At 46.8% G+C, this 14143-nt stretch overlaps 1 protein-coding gene across 6 annotated transcripts in view; it reads left to right on the forward strand.

Annotated features, from left to right (window-relative positions):
- TRIP12 (thyroid hormone receptor interactor 12) overlaps positions 1 to 13720 on the forward strand; it is a 2051777-nt gene extending 2038057 nt beyond the window's left edge. For all 6 annotated transcript variants that reach the window (XM_069618297.1, XM_069618300.1, XM_069618299.1 and 3 more), the window contains one exon: positions 12354 to 13720. In XM_069618297.1, the coding sequence (XP_069474398.1) occupies positions 12354 to 12550 (197 nt within the window). In that variant the 3' untranslated portion in view covers positions 12551 to 13720. The remainder of the gene's footprint in view (positions 1 to 12353) is intronic.
- The last annotated feature ends 423 nt before the right edge of the window (positions 13721 to 14143 follow it).

Raw genomic sequence — 14143 nt, forward strand, 5'->3', positions numbered from 1 at the left:
GTGTATGCTACATGTTCTTTGTACCTTCCTACATCCCTCACTCCCTCCTAAGATAACCCTGGCTGCTCAGTCATCTACCAAACCTTGTGTGGTACAGGCCTGTACTAGTAGTTGGAGATCTGTATTACCAAGTAGAGAGAGCCTTATAAAATCCTACTGAATCCTACAGAAACGGCTACCATCAAGTTAATCGACGATGCCCTTGAAATCCCAGAGGATGGTCATCCTTGCCTTTTAGTTCTCCTTGACCTCTCGGCAGCATTTGACACAGACCACCAGACATTCACTGACAACCTGCATTGCCGCTTGGATCAGCGAGATGTCCTCAGCTGGTTCAAATCGTACTTTGCAAATCACCAACAGTTCATACAAATGGATTCTTCCAGATCGCCACCTCTACCCATCACCTGTGGAGTCCTACAAGCTTCCATTCTGTCCCCTGTAGTCTTCAAGCTTTGCATGGAACCACTCGGAACCCTCCTCACTCCACACAATATCCACATTCACCAATATGCATATGACACACAGATCTACCTCAAGCTATCCTCCATCGAAGACATCCACAGGCTCAAGGTCGGCCTCACATTGATCTATTCCTGGATTTGCAGTGCTTACCTGAAACTCAACCCCTCCAAGCCTGCATTCCAACTGCTGACCAACAACACTGAACACCCTGACATCCACACCTGGCTCTCTATGAACCTCAAGGGATTCCCACCCCAGCCGGCCACCCGTGCCGAAGTCCCTTGGGTTCAACAACAACAGACATCTGGCGTTCAAACCGCACATAGCGCGGAAGACACAAACAGCCTGTTACCAACTTTCTCTCCTACGATAAATCAAGCCCTGCATCCCAGAAAACAACTTCAGATCAGCTGCCCTCCCCCTGGATGGTGGAAAATGTCCTTTTGGAAGGCTTTTGACGATTTCCCTGGCACCCCTGAAATGTGCTCTGCATGCTGCACCAAGACTCCTTAAAGGACTCAGCAAATTCGACCACATCACCCTCCCACTACAAGCCTGTATCCTCTTCAAATCCTGTTGCATCATCTACAAGACTGTCATCCTGGCTACCTCACTGAGAAACCCTGCATCTCGGGAGGCCTGCAATCCCCCAGAAGTAAGGGAATGTGCAGACTTGAATTACAATGGTGCAGGAGGGAAAGAACTAGAAGACCGGCCTTCTCTGTCTACGCTCCAAGACTCTGGAACCTCCTCCATGTCACAATCAGACTTGCCCCATCACGTCTACATTCAAGAAAGAGCTCAAAACCTTCCTTTTCAAGGAATGTATCCTCCTCAACTCCTAGGTCCACACACCCTGCACTCCCCACCTTACCTGAGACTCTGGTGTGCTCCCCACACCTCTGGTTGCTTGTGAGGGCACTGGGAACCAGTCATCAGGCCTGAGGAAGAAAAGGCAGGTAAGCAGTAGACTGGGCAGAGTCGCTAAAGATTTCTTCCAGGTTACAGGTGAGTAGCAGATAAGTTTCTTTGGTAAAGGGCACAAACGGTTGTCCACCCCAATGTAGTTCAAAGGAGGGCTTTGAAGGGGATGTAATTAACTGCTTAATCCCGGTTCTCTTCTCGGCTGAGGTCTTTCAGAAGCGGGCTCCTGTCACTGAAGGTCTAGATGGATGCTTACCAAGTTTTGGACAAAATAGTTTTTTGGAAGACGTTTCACCGCGAAACGGCACAGGACCCCAGTATTGGTGAATTGCGTGCCGTGGAGGTCTCCGCTCTTCCATGGAGGGCACAATGCAGGTTGTCTTGGAACTGGTTAGGCCCACCAGTCTAAGGTAGGAAGTCATCCGCTTATGGGCTGTTTGTGGGACTGCAGCAGTTAGTCAGACGGCTCTGGCGGTTCCTGGAAGTGGTTGTGGATACCCTTCTTCTGCTCTTCAGATCCACTGGTCGACTGAGTTTCTGCTCCAGGCCCCTAGTCTCTTATGCAGGGAAACTGACTGAGCCCACCAATCACCAGACATGCTATCATTCAAACGTGGGTGGTTGGCTGTCCAGTGGAGACAGCCTGCCTCCCAGCAAGACTGGTTCCAGGCAGGCACACTGCAGGACAAAGACCAGGGGAGTTACGGTCACCTCCCCCACTTCCTGTCCTTTCAGGCACCCTGATAGCCTTGGCAGGGTTTCCAAGGGAAGCCAGCCAAAGACAAAAGACCTATGGAGAACAACCCAGGCAGGTAGAAGAAGGCTCAAGAAACAAGTCATCGAGAACAGGGCTTTAAAAAATTACAGCCACCATTTTAGGCAAATTGTGACCTTTGTGTCCTTACTGCAACTGCGAAGACAGCCTGCGACAAGAGTTGTGCAAAAAGGTACACTGCCACCAGCCTGTCAGATGAACTTGTAACAATAACTAAAAGCTATTGTAACAGTTAGAAAAGGGAGACAATGTTTCTCCACAGCACCCCACATAAGGTGGAGTGTGCTAATCTTGCAAAATAAAATACAGGAAGGACAAACGTGTATCCACCTTCCCTGTTAACACAGTTTAAAATAAAAAAGGGAAGCTCAAGGAGCCCCCAGCACCACTGAATAGAAAGTGATGTGTGCTGCAATAATAAAATGTAGATCGTGGAAAGCATTATCAAAAAGTACCAAAAAGAGCTAAAACGGGTTCTCAAGGTTAGAGGAAACAGGTTTTCACTCACTCAAAAGAATCAGTCCAATACAAATGCTGGGGGGCTCACAAAGTGGGGATCATTTCACTCAAGAAGGAAAATCTACCTAACACTGACTTTGGTGTCACCCACCGTCCTTCCTTCTTATGGTAATGTTGGACTTTCGTGCCTCTGTCCCAATCATCTTCAACTGGGGACATTTCCATAGTCTGGGCCCCAAAATGGCTCTGTTACTACACCTCGAGGTCGCAAGATATCCTCTTTGTCAGCTTTACTTGTACTTGGCCCTGCATGTCTGTTTCCATGCAGACGCTGCCCAGATTGAATGTACGCTGCTTTCTGAAAGCAGTGATTTGTTCAACAATGAAATACCTCAGGTCTTCAGGCTCATTCTACCAGTGGCCTAGTGTCTTTTTAGAGGGGTAGGCTGATACATGGGACTATATGCACATGTCTTCAAGCATTAATACATAGATTCCTTAAATAATCAAGACACCCTCTTTTGATCATGCAATACTCTTGTTTCCTGGTGTAGGTGATGGTTCCTTGCTCTCCTTCCCTCTCCTGATTTTTACTGCTTTGGGATTTTTTCTAAGATGAGGAATCTTTGGAGGGAAGGAATTTATTAGATGATAACACAGATTCCTTGCTGCTCTCCCCCTTATGTATTATTTATTTGTTTGCTTGTGCTTGTTACGTGCTTATACAGCAAGTAAAATACTGTTTCAAAGTGCCCAGAGAGTGAGGGGAGGAAACAAGGGAGTGAAATACATTACACCACAATATTTAATAGGAGCAGTGGAGGGAAAAGGAAGAAGGGACGAAGCTACTATGCCTTGAGTATTCAGAGCGTGCAGGTGCAGCAAGGAAGAGGGCAGAGGGCGGAAGTGCTGGGGAGTCAGAGCTCATAGGTGAGCCAAGATGAAGAGCTTGAGTTGTTGAGTGCTACGCGGCCTGGGGTCACGTTGAGATTAAGTGCGAACCTCCAGGGCGGAGGGTGTGCCAAGGCAAGTGCTGAGGGTAGACAGGAGCTGGGCCGATTGGGTGTGAGAGGTCAGGTGCCCAGAGGATGCGTAAGTCCCCAGACACCAATCGCAGCAACTGTGGGATTAGCAGCGAAGAGTAGAAGGGAATGAGAAGGTAAAGCAGAAAGTCTTGAGAAGCTTCCAGAATTTATTAAAGTCCTGCTCAAGGCGCAAAGGCGGGGGTAGGCTGTTCCTTCCATAGGAGGGAGCCAGCTGCGGAAGAGTTCAACCACATTCCCTCTGTTTAGCAAAACGATTTGCACACACAGAATTGGTACCAGAGGACCATAGTGGTCTGGAGGGAGAGTATTTAGTAAGATAAAGTTGGGGCCCGGGCAGCCTTATGGATGATGCAGAGGGATTTGAATTTAATCCGTGCAGCAACCGAGAGCCTGTGAAGACTTTTTAGGGCAGGGGAGATGCAGTCCATGAGCTTAAAGCCAAGGATAAGTCTTGCTGCCCTATTCTGGAATCTGGAAACACTTGTAACTTGTGGCAGTTCTGTGGATCCTCAGCTACCGAGTGCAAAGAAAACTGGGGCGAAAGTGAGTTTGTGGTCCACAGCTGGCTTATTATACGCAACCCACAGGGTCACATCCAGAGTCATAGGCACCAATGAAGTGGATGCTGAATTACAATTTGCCCCCTGGTGACTAAGAACAATTCCAACTTCAACTTGTACCTGGAGAATATTTCGAAGGCAAAACTGTCCATTAGAAAGAACATTGCCAAAGCGAAGTAATTTGTATGATTTTCCACAAAGATAGCAAGCTTTCCACTCCCAAGGATATAGAGAAATCTCAGGCTGGTCCAAACAAAAAAAGATGAGGCAGATGTCTCGTTTGAGGAGCTTTTCCACATTCAAGCTCTGTATGTCCTACACCTCTAAAATATGATGCCATTACCTGGTTGGCCCGGAAGTCAGAAGAGGACTTTGCACCTACCCTGGTTCTGGCACATTTATTGTTCCCCACTGCCTCCATAACCTGGGCCAGTGAGAAGATTTTAGGCTAAAGATTTTTGGTTCTTTAAGGGCTGGAACCCATTGACTTCAGCGCTGGCATTTGAGCCTATGCCTGTTGTGTCCCCTGCAGCTGGTAGAGGGAATTTCTAAATCTCAAAGCTGCATGCTTACGATCTCTAGATTTTCTTCTTCCAATCCGGTTCCATACCGTCCGGCTATCAATAATTAATCATGGTGGTCCTTTTTACTTTGGCACTGGCCCAAGCATTCTTCTCAATTCCAGTGACCTCAAAATGGTTCAGGCATTTAGTAACCCATGCCTGGCTAGATTTGAAAGGAATTTCAATTATGAACATGATCAAATTCTTTTCAAGCTTGAATGCTTGGAAGAGGGTGTACTGGGGAACTGCCCCAAGCATACTTCTGGCAAGGATGATGCTGTTAGGAGTAGGTTATGGACCTAAGGAAGGCCAGTGGTTTTGACACCTGTCCTGAGCAGTCGCTCCTTATGGAACTCTAATGGTACCCTTTCTAGGTACTGTCATAAAGTGGTGGAGTACTTAGACAAGTGTGCCCCTTCGATTGCCAAGAAGCATCAATATCTCAAAGGTCAAATAGACCTGGTTACCTTTCAGCTTTGCACTTTCCGACCTAGTTTTAGCCATCTGGGAGAGGTCTGCTTCAGCCCCTGACATGTGCTAGAGGCTTAGTTAAAAAGCACAGTCCTGCACGTCACTAGATAAACATTTTATCTTGTCTACATGCCCAAGAGTTTCATACTACAGGCCTCCACGGCTGCTAAACAGGAATGACCGTTCCCACACCTTGCTTCCAATAGGGGACAATAAGAAATGTATGCACTGAGCAGAAATATTTTCACCTTAGGGAACTTGGGTTTAAGGATAGTGAACCCTTCCTGTTTGCTTGCTGACTAATTCCACCCCTTTTGGGACATTCTGACAAATGGCTGTGCTATTTTGCCCCAGATATGCCTTTTTGGGAATCCATCTCAGATGGCAAGGTGGGCTGCTAAGCAGATTTTGCAGCAATCCTCTTCAAGGGATTGTTCCTTTTACTTCTTGACATCTTTCTCCCAGAGGTGTACAGGGTTATACATCCCAAGGAACACTATGGCAGCAGAGTTGCTTTTACAACCTCACCAAGGGGAGAAGTGCACTCTGAGGCAGTGTTGCCGCCTCGGTTACCATCCCTCCAGCCTCAAAATCCCTTTAGTTTGAGCTTTACCATTCATCTGAGGGAGAGTTGCTTGTTTTATGAGTGCACCAACACCACCTCTGACACGTGGGGCCCTGCAGTTTAACAGTTATTACGTTTTCTTCAATGCCCCCATGAGTAGCCTTCCCTTATTGTTCTCCAAATGAAAAACAGCTAGCCAATCCCGCAATAGTGCCGGTGCCTCTTTCGGAGAGGTGACAAGTTGGGCACATCCAATACTTCTCAGTACTAAAGACGGCTGGCAGTCAGAGACATTTTCCGTTACTGCTGAACTTGTACATGTGTAATAAGTTGACAATGGTGGCTCTAGTCCAAATATTGCAGAGAAGACTGACTTATGTACATAGCGATTCAGGGAAACTTTCCTTCACATTCCATGCCACCCGAAACACCAGAAATGCTCGAGGTTAGTGATTGGGAGCACCCACTGCCAATTCATAGTCTTGCCCCTCAGTCTCTCGTCACTTGCCAGTCTTTATCTGGAATTTCTGGTAGCCCATCTTGGTAGGAGTATCACTTTCATGTCTGTCCCTGCCTCGATGACCGGCTGATCTTGCTGTGTACCCCAGAGTCAGTCTAGGAGCAGTTCTGTCTGAATTGTTATATTTTGTATCAGATGGAAAAAAGTACTCTACTCTTCAGAAACATTGTACTAACTGGAAATACAGTGCTACAACCCTTCCACTACAAAATTGCTTAAACTCTGAAGCTTGCCGGAGTCCTTGTATCGACCAAGTTACTTTGAGAAATGTGAGCATGCAGAATATCTGTAACCTCTTTCCATCCTCGGTTGATGTGTTCTGCCTTGTATTCAATGCATAGTATGTTGTAATGATGGTTTTGCATCTTTATATATATTTCGTAGACTGATGTGTTGCCTATACCACCCTTAGAAATTAGCTCTTTCTCCAGTTGAGATTGTTCAACAGAAATGTAGGCTGGCATTTGTTGCCAAGAGAAATCATTCATTTCAGGTGATGTCTCAGTTGGATTGCAGCCCCTTTCTCTGCTGTTAACTGCATGATATTTTTGTCAGTTTCTAGTTAATTCTGATTAAATCACTGCATAGTGCATGTTAGTTTTATGAAAACTGACAATTTTAAAACCAGTATTACAAGTAACCAACTTCTTTATCATGCTTCATAACTTCATCCAGTTGACTTGTATGTCCCTGCTGACTGACTTAATCTTCTACCTTCCTTGACATTGTGCCATAGTTGAACCAACAACCTTCAATAATTCTGCTTGTGTGGACCGATATTGCATCTCATCAACTAAAAGCACTAAAATGTGATGCATTTGTTTTTTCTACCGTAGATCTCTGAAAAAGGATAGCAGTCAGATCAATATATGTAAATCCCTCCCCTTCAAATGCATATGAAACAGGCTGTTCTTGTTGACTCTTATCTGTTTCCTTTTCAATGTACTCTTACGTCCCGTCTCCTTTCCTCCATACTGCATGGGCGTCCCTTCCAAGGGACGGGAGATAGAGAACCTTTTTCACCAGAAAAAAACCTTCTTCCCCTTTAAATTTAGAGGCGCGCAGAGGTGCAGCCCTTGGAGAATGCGCTGCCCTGACTGAGCCCTCGGGCGCAACACTCCTCAGTCCCCTTTTCCGCGTCGATGGGAACTGGCCGAATTCACCAGCGCTCATGGGTTTGGCTTCGGCCATGTAATTCCACGCACAGATACTTCTTCTCTTCTGTCTTTTTGTCTTTTTATCATTCAGGTACTCGGTCCTCAGGCGTCACGCTCCTCCCCCGTGAACTTCTACAGGGTTCAGCAGGTGTCCATCCTACGACAGGCTCTTCCCGACTAAAGACCCCCACACCCTCTGCCTACGGTGCGTTGGCCGAGACCACGGCTGGCAAGCTTGTACCGCGTGCAACGTGCTTTCCTCAAGGTCTCTGAAGAACAGACTAGCCAGTTGGAGGGAGCTCTTCCAGAGATCGCCTCCAAAGGACCTAGTCTACCATGGATCCAGGCCCAAGGTAGGGCTGCTCAGTCGTCCTTTGCCTCTTTCTCTGCGCCGCTGCTAGGCAAGGAGGAGAAGATCTTGGAGGCGTACGGGAAGAAGCTGTATTTCAATGCGTCCTTGCACCTTCTTCAAGCCAACGCAGATGCCATGCTGGCAGCCGTTAACCAGAGGCTCTGGCAGGAAATTACGGCTTTCCTCCCAGAGCTTCCGGCACCGATCCAATCGCGATTCAAGACGGGATTGGCAGAGGCCAAGATGGTGGTGCAGGACATCGTGGAGTCCATCGTGGCCCACATCGAAACCTCTGGCTGTGCCATCTGCATTGCCACGGACATGAGAAGAACGGCCTGGCTCTGTGCTTTGAAATTCAACCAGGATGTCCAGGGACGCCTCTTGGAGCTTAAGTTCGAAGGGGGTGACCTCTTCCACTCCACAACGGACGAGGAGCTGGACAAAAAGAAAAGCAGCTTACAAACAGCCAAGTCTTTATCCATCCTGAGAAAGACCATGCTCAAAACGTGCACCCAGTCATAGCAGTGCTCGGACAAGGGGCGTACATATGGATGGTTTTGTCTCTTCCAAGAGCGGTGCTCCAGGCAGCCTGACCGTCCACCGACTCAACATCGGCGCAAACAACAAAAAGGGGGTGTGGTGGGGTGTAAGGGCTTTTTCCAGTCCCCCTCCTCCGCAACAGCCTCAGAGGGAAAGAAGGCATGACATGCCCCTCCGGGTCTACGCGTCTCCAGTGGGGACAGGCTTGCTCTCCATGCACATTCCTGGTGCCAGAATTTCGCGGACCCCTGGATCATCTCTGTAGTGTCCACGGGGTACCGCCTCCCTATCCCAGCCTCGCCTCCCTCCTCCCCTCCACTCCCACAGGTTGGGACAGCAACTCTTTTGGCAGAGATCCTGTCGCTCGTCGAGAGCCAGGCAGTGGAGGAAGTCCCATCCTCCCAGCGAGGCTTGGGCTTTTAATCCATTATTTTCGCCATTCAGAAAAAGAACCAGGCAGGCCTGAGAGTTGTGCTGGACCTTTCCACCCTCAACCTCTCCCTACCTTCACAAAAATTCAAGATGGTTACGCCAGCTTTGATAGCGGAAACCTTGTGCAAGGATGACTGGATGTGCTCCCTGGATCTGATGCGTACCTACACGTCCCGATCTGGCAGCCTCGTCAGTCTTTTCTACGATTCAGGATCATGGGCTACCATTTCCAATACAAGATGCTTCCTTTTGGCCTCAACGCGGCCCCCAGGCTCTTTTATCAGGCCGATGAACACAGTGGCGGACCTCCTCAGGTCACAGGGCCACCACACATACCCGTACCTCGATGACTGGCTCGTCAGGGCGACATATCCGGAAGCAGTGCACCATACTTCCCACTCTCTTATGAACACACTGCACGAGCTGGGTTTTTCACTCATCCTCAAGAAGTCACAGCTGCAGCCCACACAGAGATTGACCTTCTTGGGTCTCATTTGGGACACGTGCTGAGTTTTTCCCTCAGAGAAAAGGATCACAGCCCTCGAGGGTCACCGTGCACTTCCTCAGCAAAGAAGTGACCTTGGCCTGGTGGTACCAACACCTACTGGGGCTCATGGCAACAGTCCTCTTGGCCGTCCCCCATAAGAGACTCGGGATGAGGAGGATACAGCTGCACTTTGCAGCCTCTTGGAACCAGGAGCGAGGCTCTCAGTCAGAGATGATCAACATTACTCCACTTCACCCGGACCTCACATTGTGGTCCAGGGACTGCAACCTTCGGCTGGGCAAGACCTTCCAGTAACCTACCCACAGGTTACCATCACCGTAGACTCATCTCTCGAGGGTTGGGTTGCCACCCTGGACAACCACTGCATCCATGGCACCTGGACCCGGCAGGAGTACCACGTCAATTGGCTGGAACTGAAGGCCATCTGGCTGGCGCTCAGAACCTTCCTTCCGGTTATCGAGGGCAAAGTCGTCCTCCTCAGACAGACCACTCGACCAGCATGTTCTACGTCAACAAGCAGGGAGGTACCAGACCCCACACCCACTGTGCAGGCTCGCAATCAGCATGTGGGAATGGGCCCTGGAGAGCATCTACCTCACGGCTGTCCACCTGCAGGGGGAATCCAACCTGGAGGCAGACAGGCTGAGCTGATTGGGGGCAGACAACTATAAGTGGCAGTTCAATGAGGTAGTTCTGCAGGACATTTCTACAAATGGGGACACCCATAAATCGGGGCCCAGGCTCCCTGGGAAATGCATTTCAGATTCAGTGGGACGGAATGACAGCATACGCCTCCCCACCCACACCACTGAAACACAGGGTAATATGCAAGATCAAGGAATCTCGCCACCTCAGCATCATTCTAATAGCACTGTGGTGGCCGGCCAGGCAATGGTTCTCGGAGCAGTTCAGCCTCTCGAAGAAGCCGCCCATTTGCCTTCCGACGGGCCCAGTACATCTTCTGGCGCAGCAGGGAGGCAGGTTCATCCACCCCGCACCACAGAAACTAACCCTCACAGCGTGGTTCCTGAACAGGTCACGCTAGCTCACCTCAGCCTTTCCCAGGCTAACCTAGAGGTCATACAGGGCGCCAGGAGCAAGTCTATCAGTGCCCAGTATAGGAGCAAGTGGACCAGGTTTTGCCACTTCGCAGACTTTAAGGGTATCAACCCCCTTGCATGTACCTTGGATGATCTGCTCTCCTTCTCGGCGCACCTCGCCCACTCAGGCGTGCAGGTAGACACTTGCTGCACTTATTTGGCAGCCATAGGGGCTTACAGGAACTCGGAGGAGGAGATTTTTTCCTCTTCCAACCTGATTGTCAAACATTTGATGGGACTCGACAGACTCTACCCACCCATCAAGAGGCCACACCCTGTGTGGGACCTCAACATAGTTCTGGGTGACCTGGCGCACAAACCATTTGAACCAATGACGTACACGGACATCAGGCTGGTCACCATTAAGACGGCCTTCCTATTCGGCCTCACCTTGGCTCACAGAATCAGCAAAACCCAGGCGCTGGTCACTTCAGAGCCATATACTACGTATCACAAGGATAAAGGAGTCCTGCGGACACACTCGGCATTCTTGCCCAAGGTGCCTTCCGCATTCCATCTGAATGAAAAAATAGTGCTACCTATGTTTTTTGCTGAGCCCAAAGACGAGGCACAGAGTTCTGCACTGCCTGGATGTCAGGCGTGCCCTGAAATTCTACTTGGCCAGGACCAAGGACTTCAGCAAGTCAGACGCACTTTTTGTCACCTTCGGCGGATCAAGCCAGGGGTATCGGGCCTCTAAGGGCTCCATAGCCCGTTGGATGGTCTTGGCCATCAAAGAAGCTTACGAGGGACAGCACAAGCCACTGTCGTCCAACATGCACGCCCACGCGGTCAGAGCCAAGGCAACGGCCATCGCTTTCCAGTGGCATGTCCCCTGGCAAGTCATAAGAAGGGCGGCCACATGGGCCACCCCTTCGGCTTTCTGCAAGCACTACTGTTTGGATTCTGGTTCTAGGTCAGACGTGGCTTCCGGACAGGTGGTTCTTAGAAACCTGTTTGCTTATAGGGGGTCTCCTCTCCACCCTGGGGCTGCACTCAGTTTTAATCTCCCATGCAGTATGGAGGAAAGGGGATGGGATTTAAGAGTAATTATAAATTACTCACCGTAGTGACTAACGTACTCTTAGTCCTTAGTCCCCTTTCCTCCATATGTCCCACTATCCTCCCCCCTAATAAAACTGGTGTCATTAGGCAATGTTAATCTATTGTCGACGCGTCTATGGGGACTAAGGTGTGGAGCCGGGGGCTGAGTCAGGGCAGCACATGCTCCCAGGGCTGCACCCCTGCGCGCCTCTAAATTTAAAGGGGAAGAAGGTTTTTTCTGGTGAAAATGGTTCCGTCTCCCGTCCCTTGGAAGGGACGCCAATGCATTATGGAGGAAAGGGGATTAAGGACTAAGAGTACGTTAGTCACTACGGTGAGTAACTTATTTCTTCTCCCCTCTGTTGTAGAATTGTAAACATCTTGTGCCTATGATTTTATTGTGACAGTCGAGTGATTTCATTGCCTGCCCTTAACTTAGTGCTCTGACTAAGCCCACTAAACATATGTCGTTCACTTAGCCCAACACTTTTCACACGATACTGTAGATTGGCTATCGATGTTACCAATAATGCATTTTAATATTCTAACTTCTAAAGGACTGCAGAGAATTTAAAAACAGAAGATATTTTTAGCAGAAATGATAACATATAGCACATAATATCAAAGAAAACACATGTGTTTAATAGTTTAGAGAACTGCACCATACATTTTTGGTATAGCATACCAGCTCGCTTTTTACAACTTCCACAATGCTCTGAAGAAAGTTTGGGTTTACGGTTAATGTTTGGGCTTACTATGTACTGATGAATGGTGGGTACTTAGACAAGTAGACAGTCATATAAATAAGTAGCTTGTACCGTTGATAAAAATCAAGATAGCCTTTCTGATTTCTTTTTTATTCACCCAAACAGGCTTCCGAAGTTTAAATCCTCCATTGACAATTGTTCGAAAGACGTTTGAATCCACGGAAAATCCAGATGAATTCTTGCCCTCAGTAATGACTTGTGTGAACTATCTCAAGTTGCCGGACTATTCGAGTATTGAAATAATGCGTGAAAAACTGTTAATAGCGGCAAGAGAAGGGCAGCAATCGTTTCATCTTTCCTGATCCCAATGAAAAATGCAATGTCTGCCTGTTACAGCAAAGGAAAAAAAATCATGATTTCTTTTCTAAATATATCAACTGACTCAAGGCCTTCATTGCCTGACATTGCGCCTTCTTGTTGTAGAAAAACAGCTTGCAGATTATAAAAAAAAAAGGACACCTGGTTTAAAAGATCCATTTATGGCCCCTTGGACTTCAAATGATCAGGCCCAAAAAGTTGTTGTGGCGAAGTTTCTTTAGCAAGTTATTGTTTAAATTTATCATTTTTGATGAGTGAAGTTTTTAACTTGCTTTGCTGTGTGAATTTGAAAAAAGAGAGAAAAGGAAGGGATGTTTTTCCAGGCTGGAAACAATAAATGTCGCTGTGCAGTTTAATACTGGACTGTGTGTATCCATCTAGCCAAGTCTGCATTTTTTCCTCCAAAGACAACTTATGTACATAAGTACAGAAATTAACATATGTATTTGGCAAATTTTGTTCTGTAGCTTAGTTGTGTTTTTTCACTTGCCTCCGATTTCCCTTCCCTTGTATGTTGTCCAATGTGCAATTCAGTTTCTTTTGTGTACAGTTCACATAAAGTTACAATTTTTTAGCATGGGCTTTTTTGCTCATGATTCCCTCAAATTAAGATAATTTAAATTTTACTAAATTAAAATATATTGTAAAAAAATATATAATTCAACCTCCGTAACTAGGTGGAATTTTTCTTATAGCTTAGTTTTAATGTTGTAGTAAAATTGTTGGCTAAAGCCCTTTCCAGATGACCAGATACACTAAAACTGTTTACACAATGGTTTCAGACTTCAGGAGCCTCACAACCGAAGTTTCTTCTTTTCTGTAGTTGAACACTTCAAACGATTGGGTTGGCCAGTATTTATTATATGGCCAGAGCATTTCAAATTGATGTAATGTAAAAAAAAAAAAAGCTGTTTCATTCCCCGTTACGGAAGAAATTTATCCTATTCTTGCTTCAGTTCATGTTTCATTTATTTTCAATTTTTTCAATGCTACCTTGGAACAAACCGTTCAGCCTTTGTCTTTTGAAACAGATGAAGCACCTGCAAGCAATGCTCTGTCCAACTGTTTTACGTGCTGATTTCTCAAATCTGCAATAATTTACTTCATCAGGTTAATGTTTTTACCTGAATATAAATAAAAAAAAGTTTGCTTCACTTTTTTGTTCAGTTTTGTGCATCTGTTTGTTTAAAATGCAAAATAAGCCAAATGTACAAAATGATCACTCATGGCATTTTTCAAATAGCACGTGCTTTTACTGCTTTTCCGGTTTTAAAATATCTGTACCCTTAGGCAATGAAAGATTCGTATATATATTTATATATATATATATATATATTTGTTGTATAGGATGCTTCTGTTCAAATTCTTTTCTGATGTTGGTTTAAAAAATCTTTTATATATGTAAATCTATATTTTATATGAGATGTGTAGTAGTACCTTGGCTGGTAGTTCTGTTCCACAAAGGGAAGACGTTTTCTCTGTACCTTTTTGGTTGAAGTAAACTTTTACTTGTACTGTTAATTACCCATCCACATTACAGCAGTGAAACATATTGCCTTTATAAATAAAAGGCAGTA

This window comes from Ambystoma mexicanum, chromosome 10 (assembly GCF_040938575.1).
Source record: "Ambystoma mexicanum isolate Mex_15411 chromosome 10, UKY_AmexF1_1, whole genome shotgun sequence".
Lineage (NCBI taxonomy): Eukaryota > Metazoa > Chordata > Amphibia > Caudata > Ambystomatidae > Ambystoma > Ambystoma mexicanum.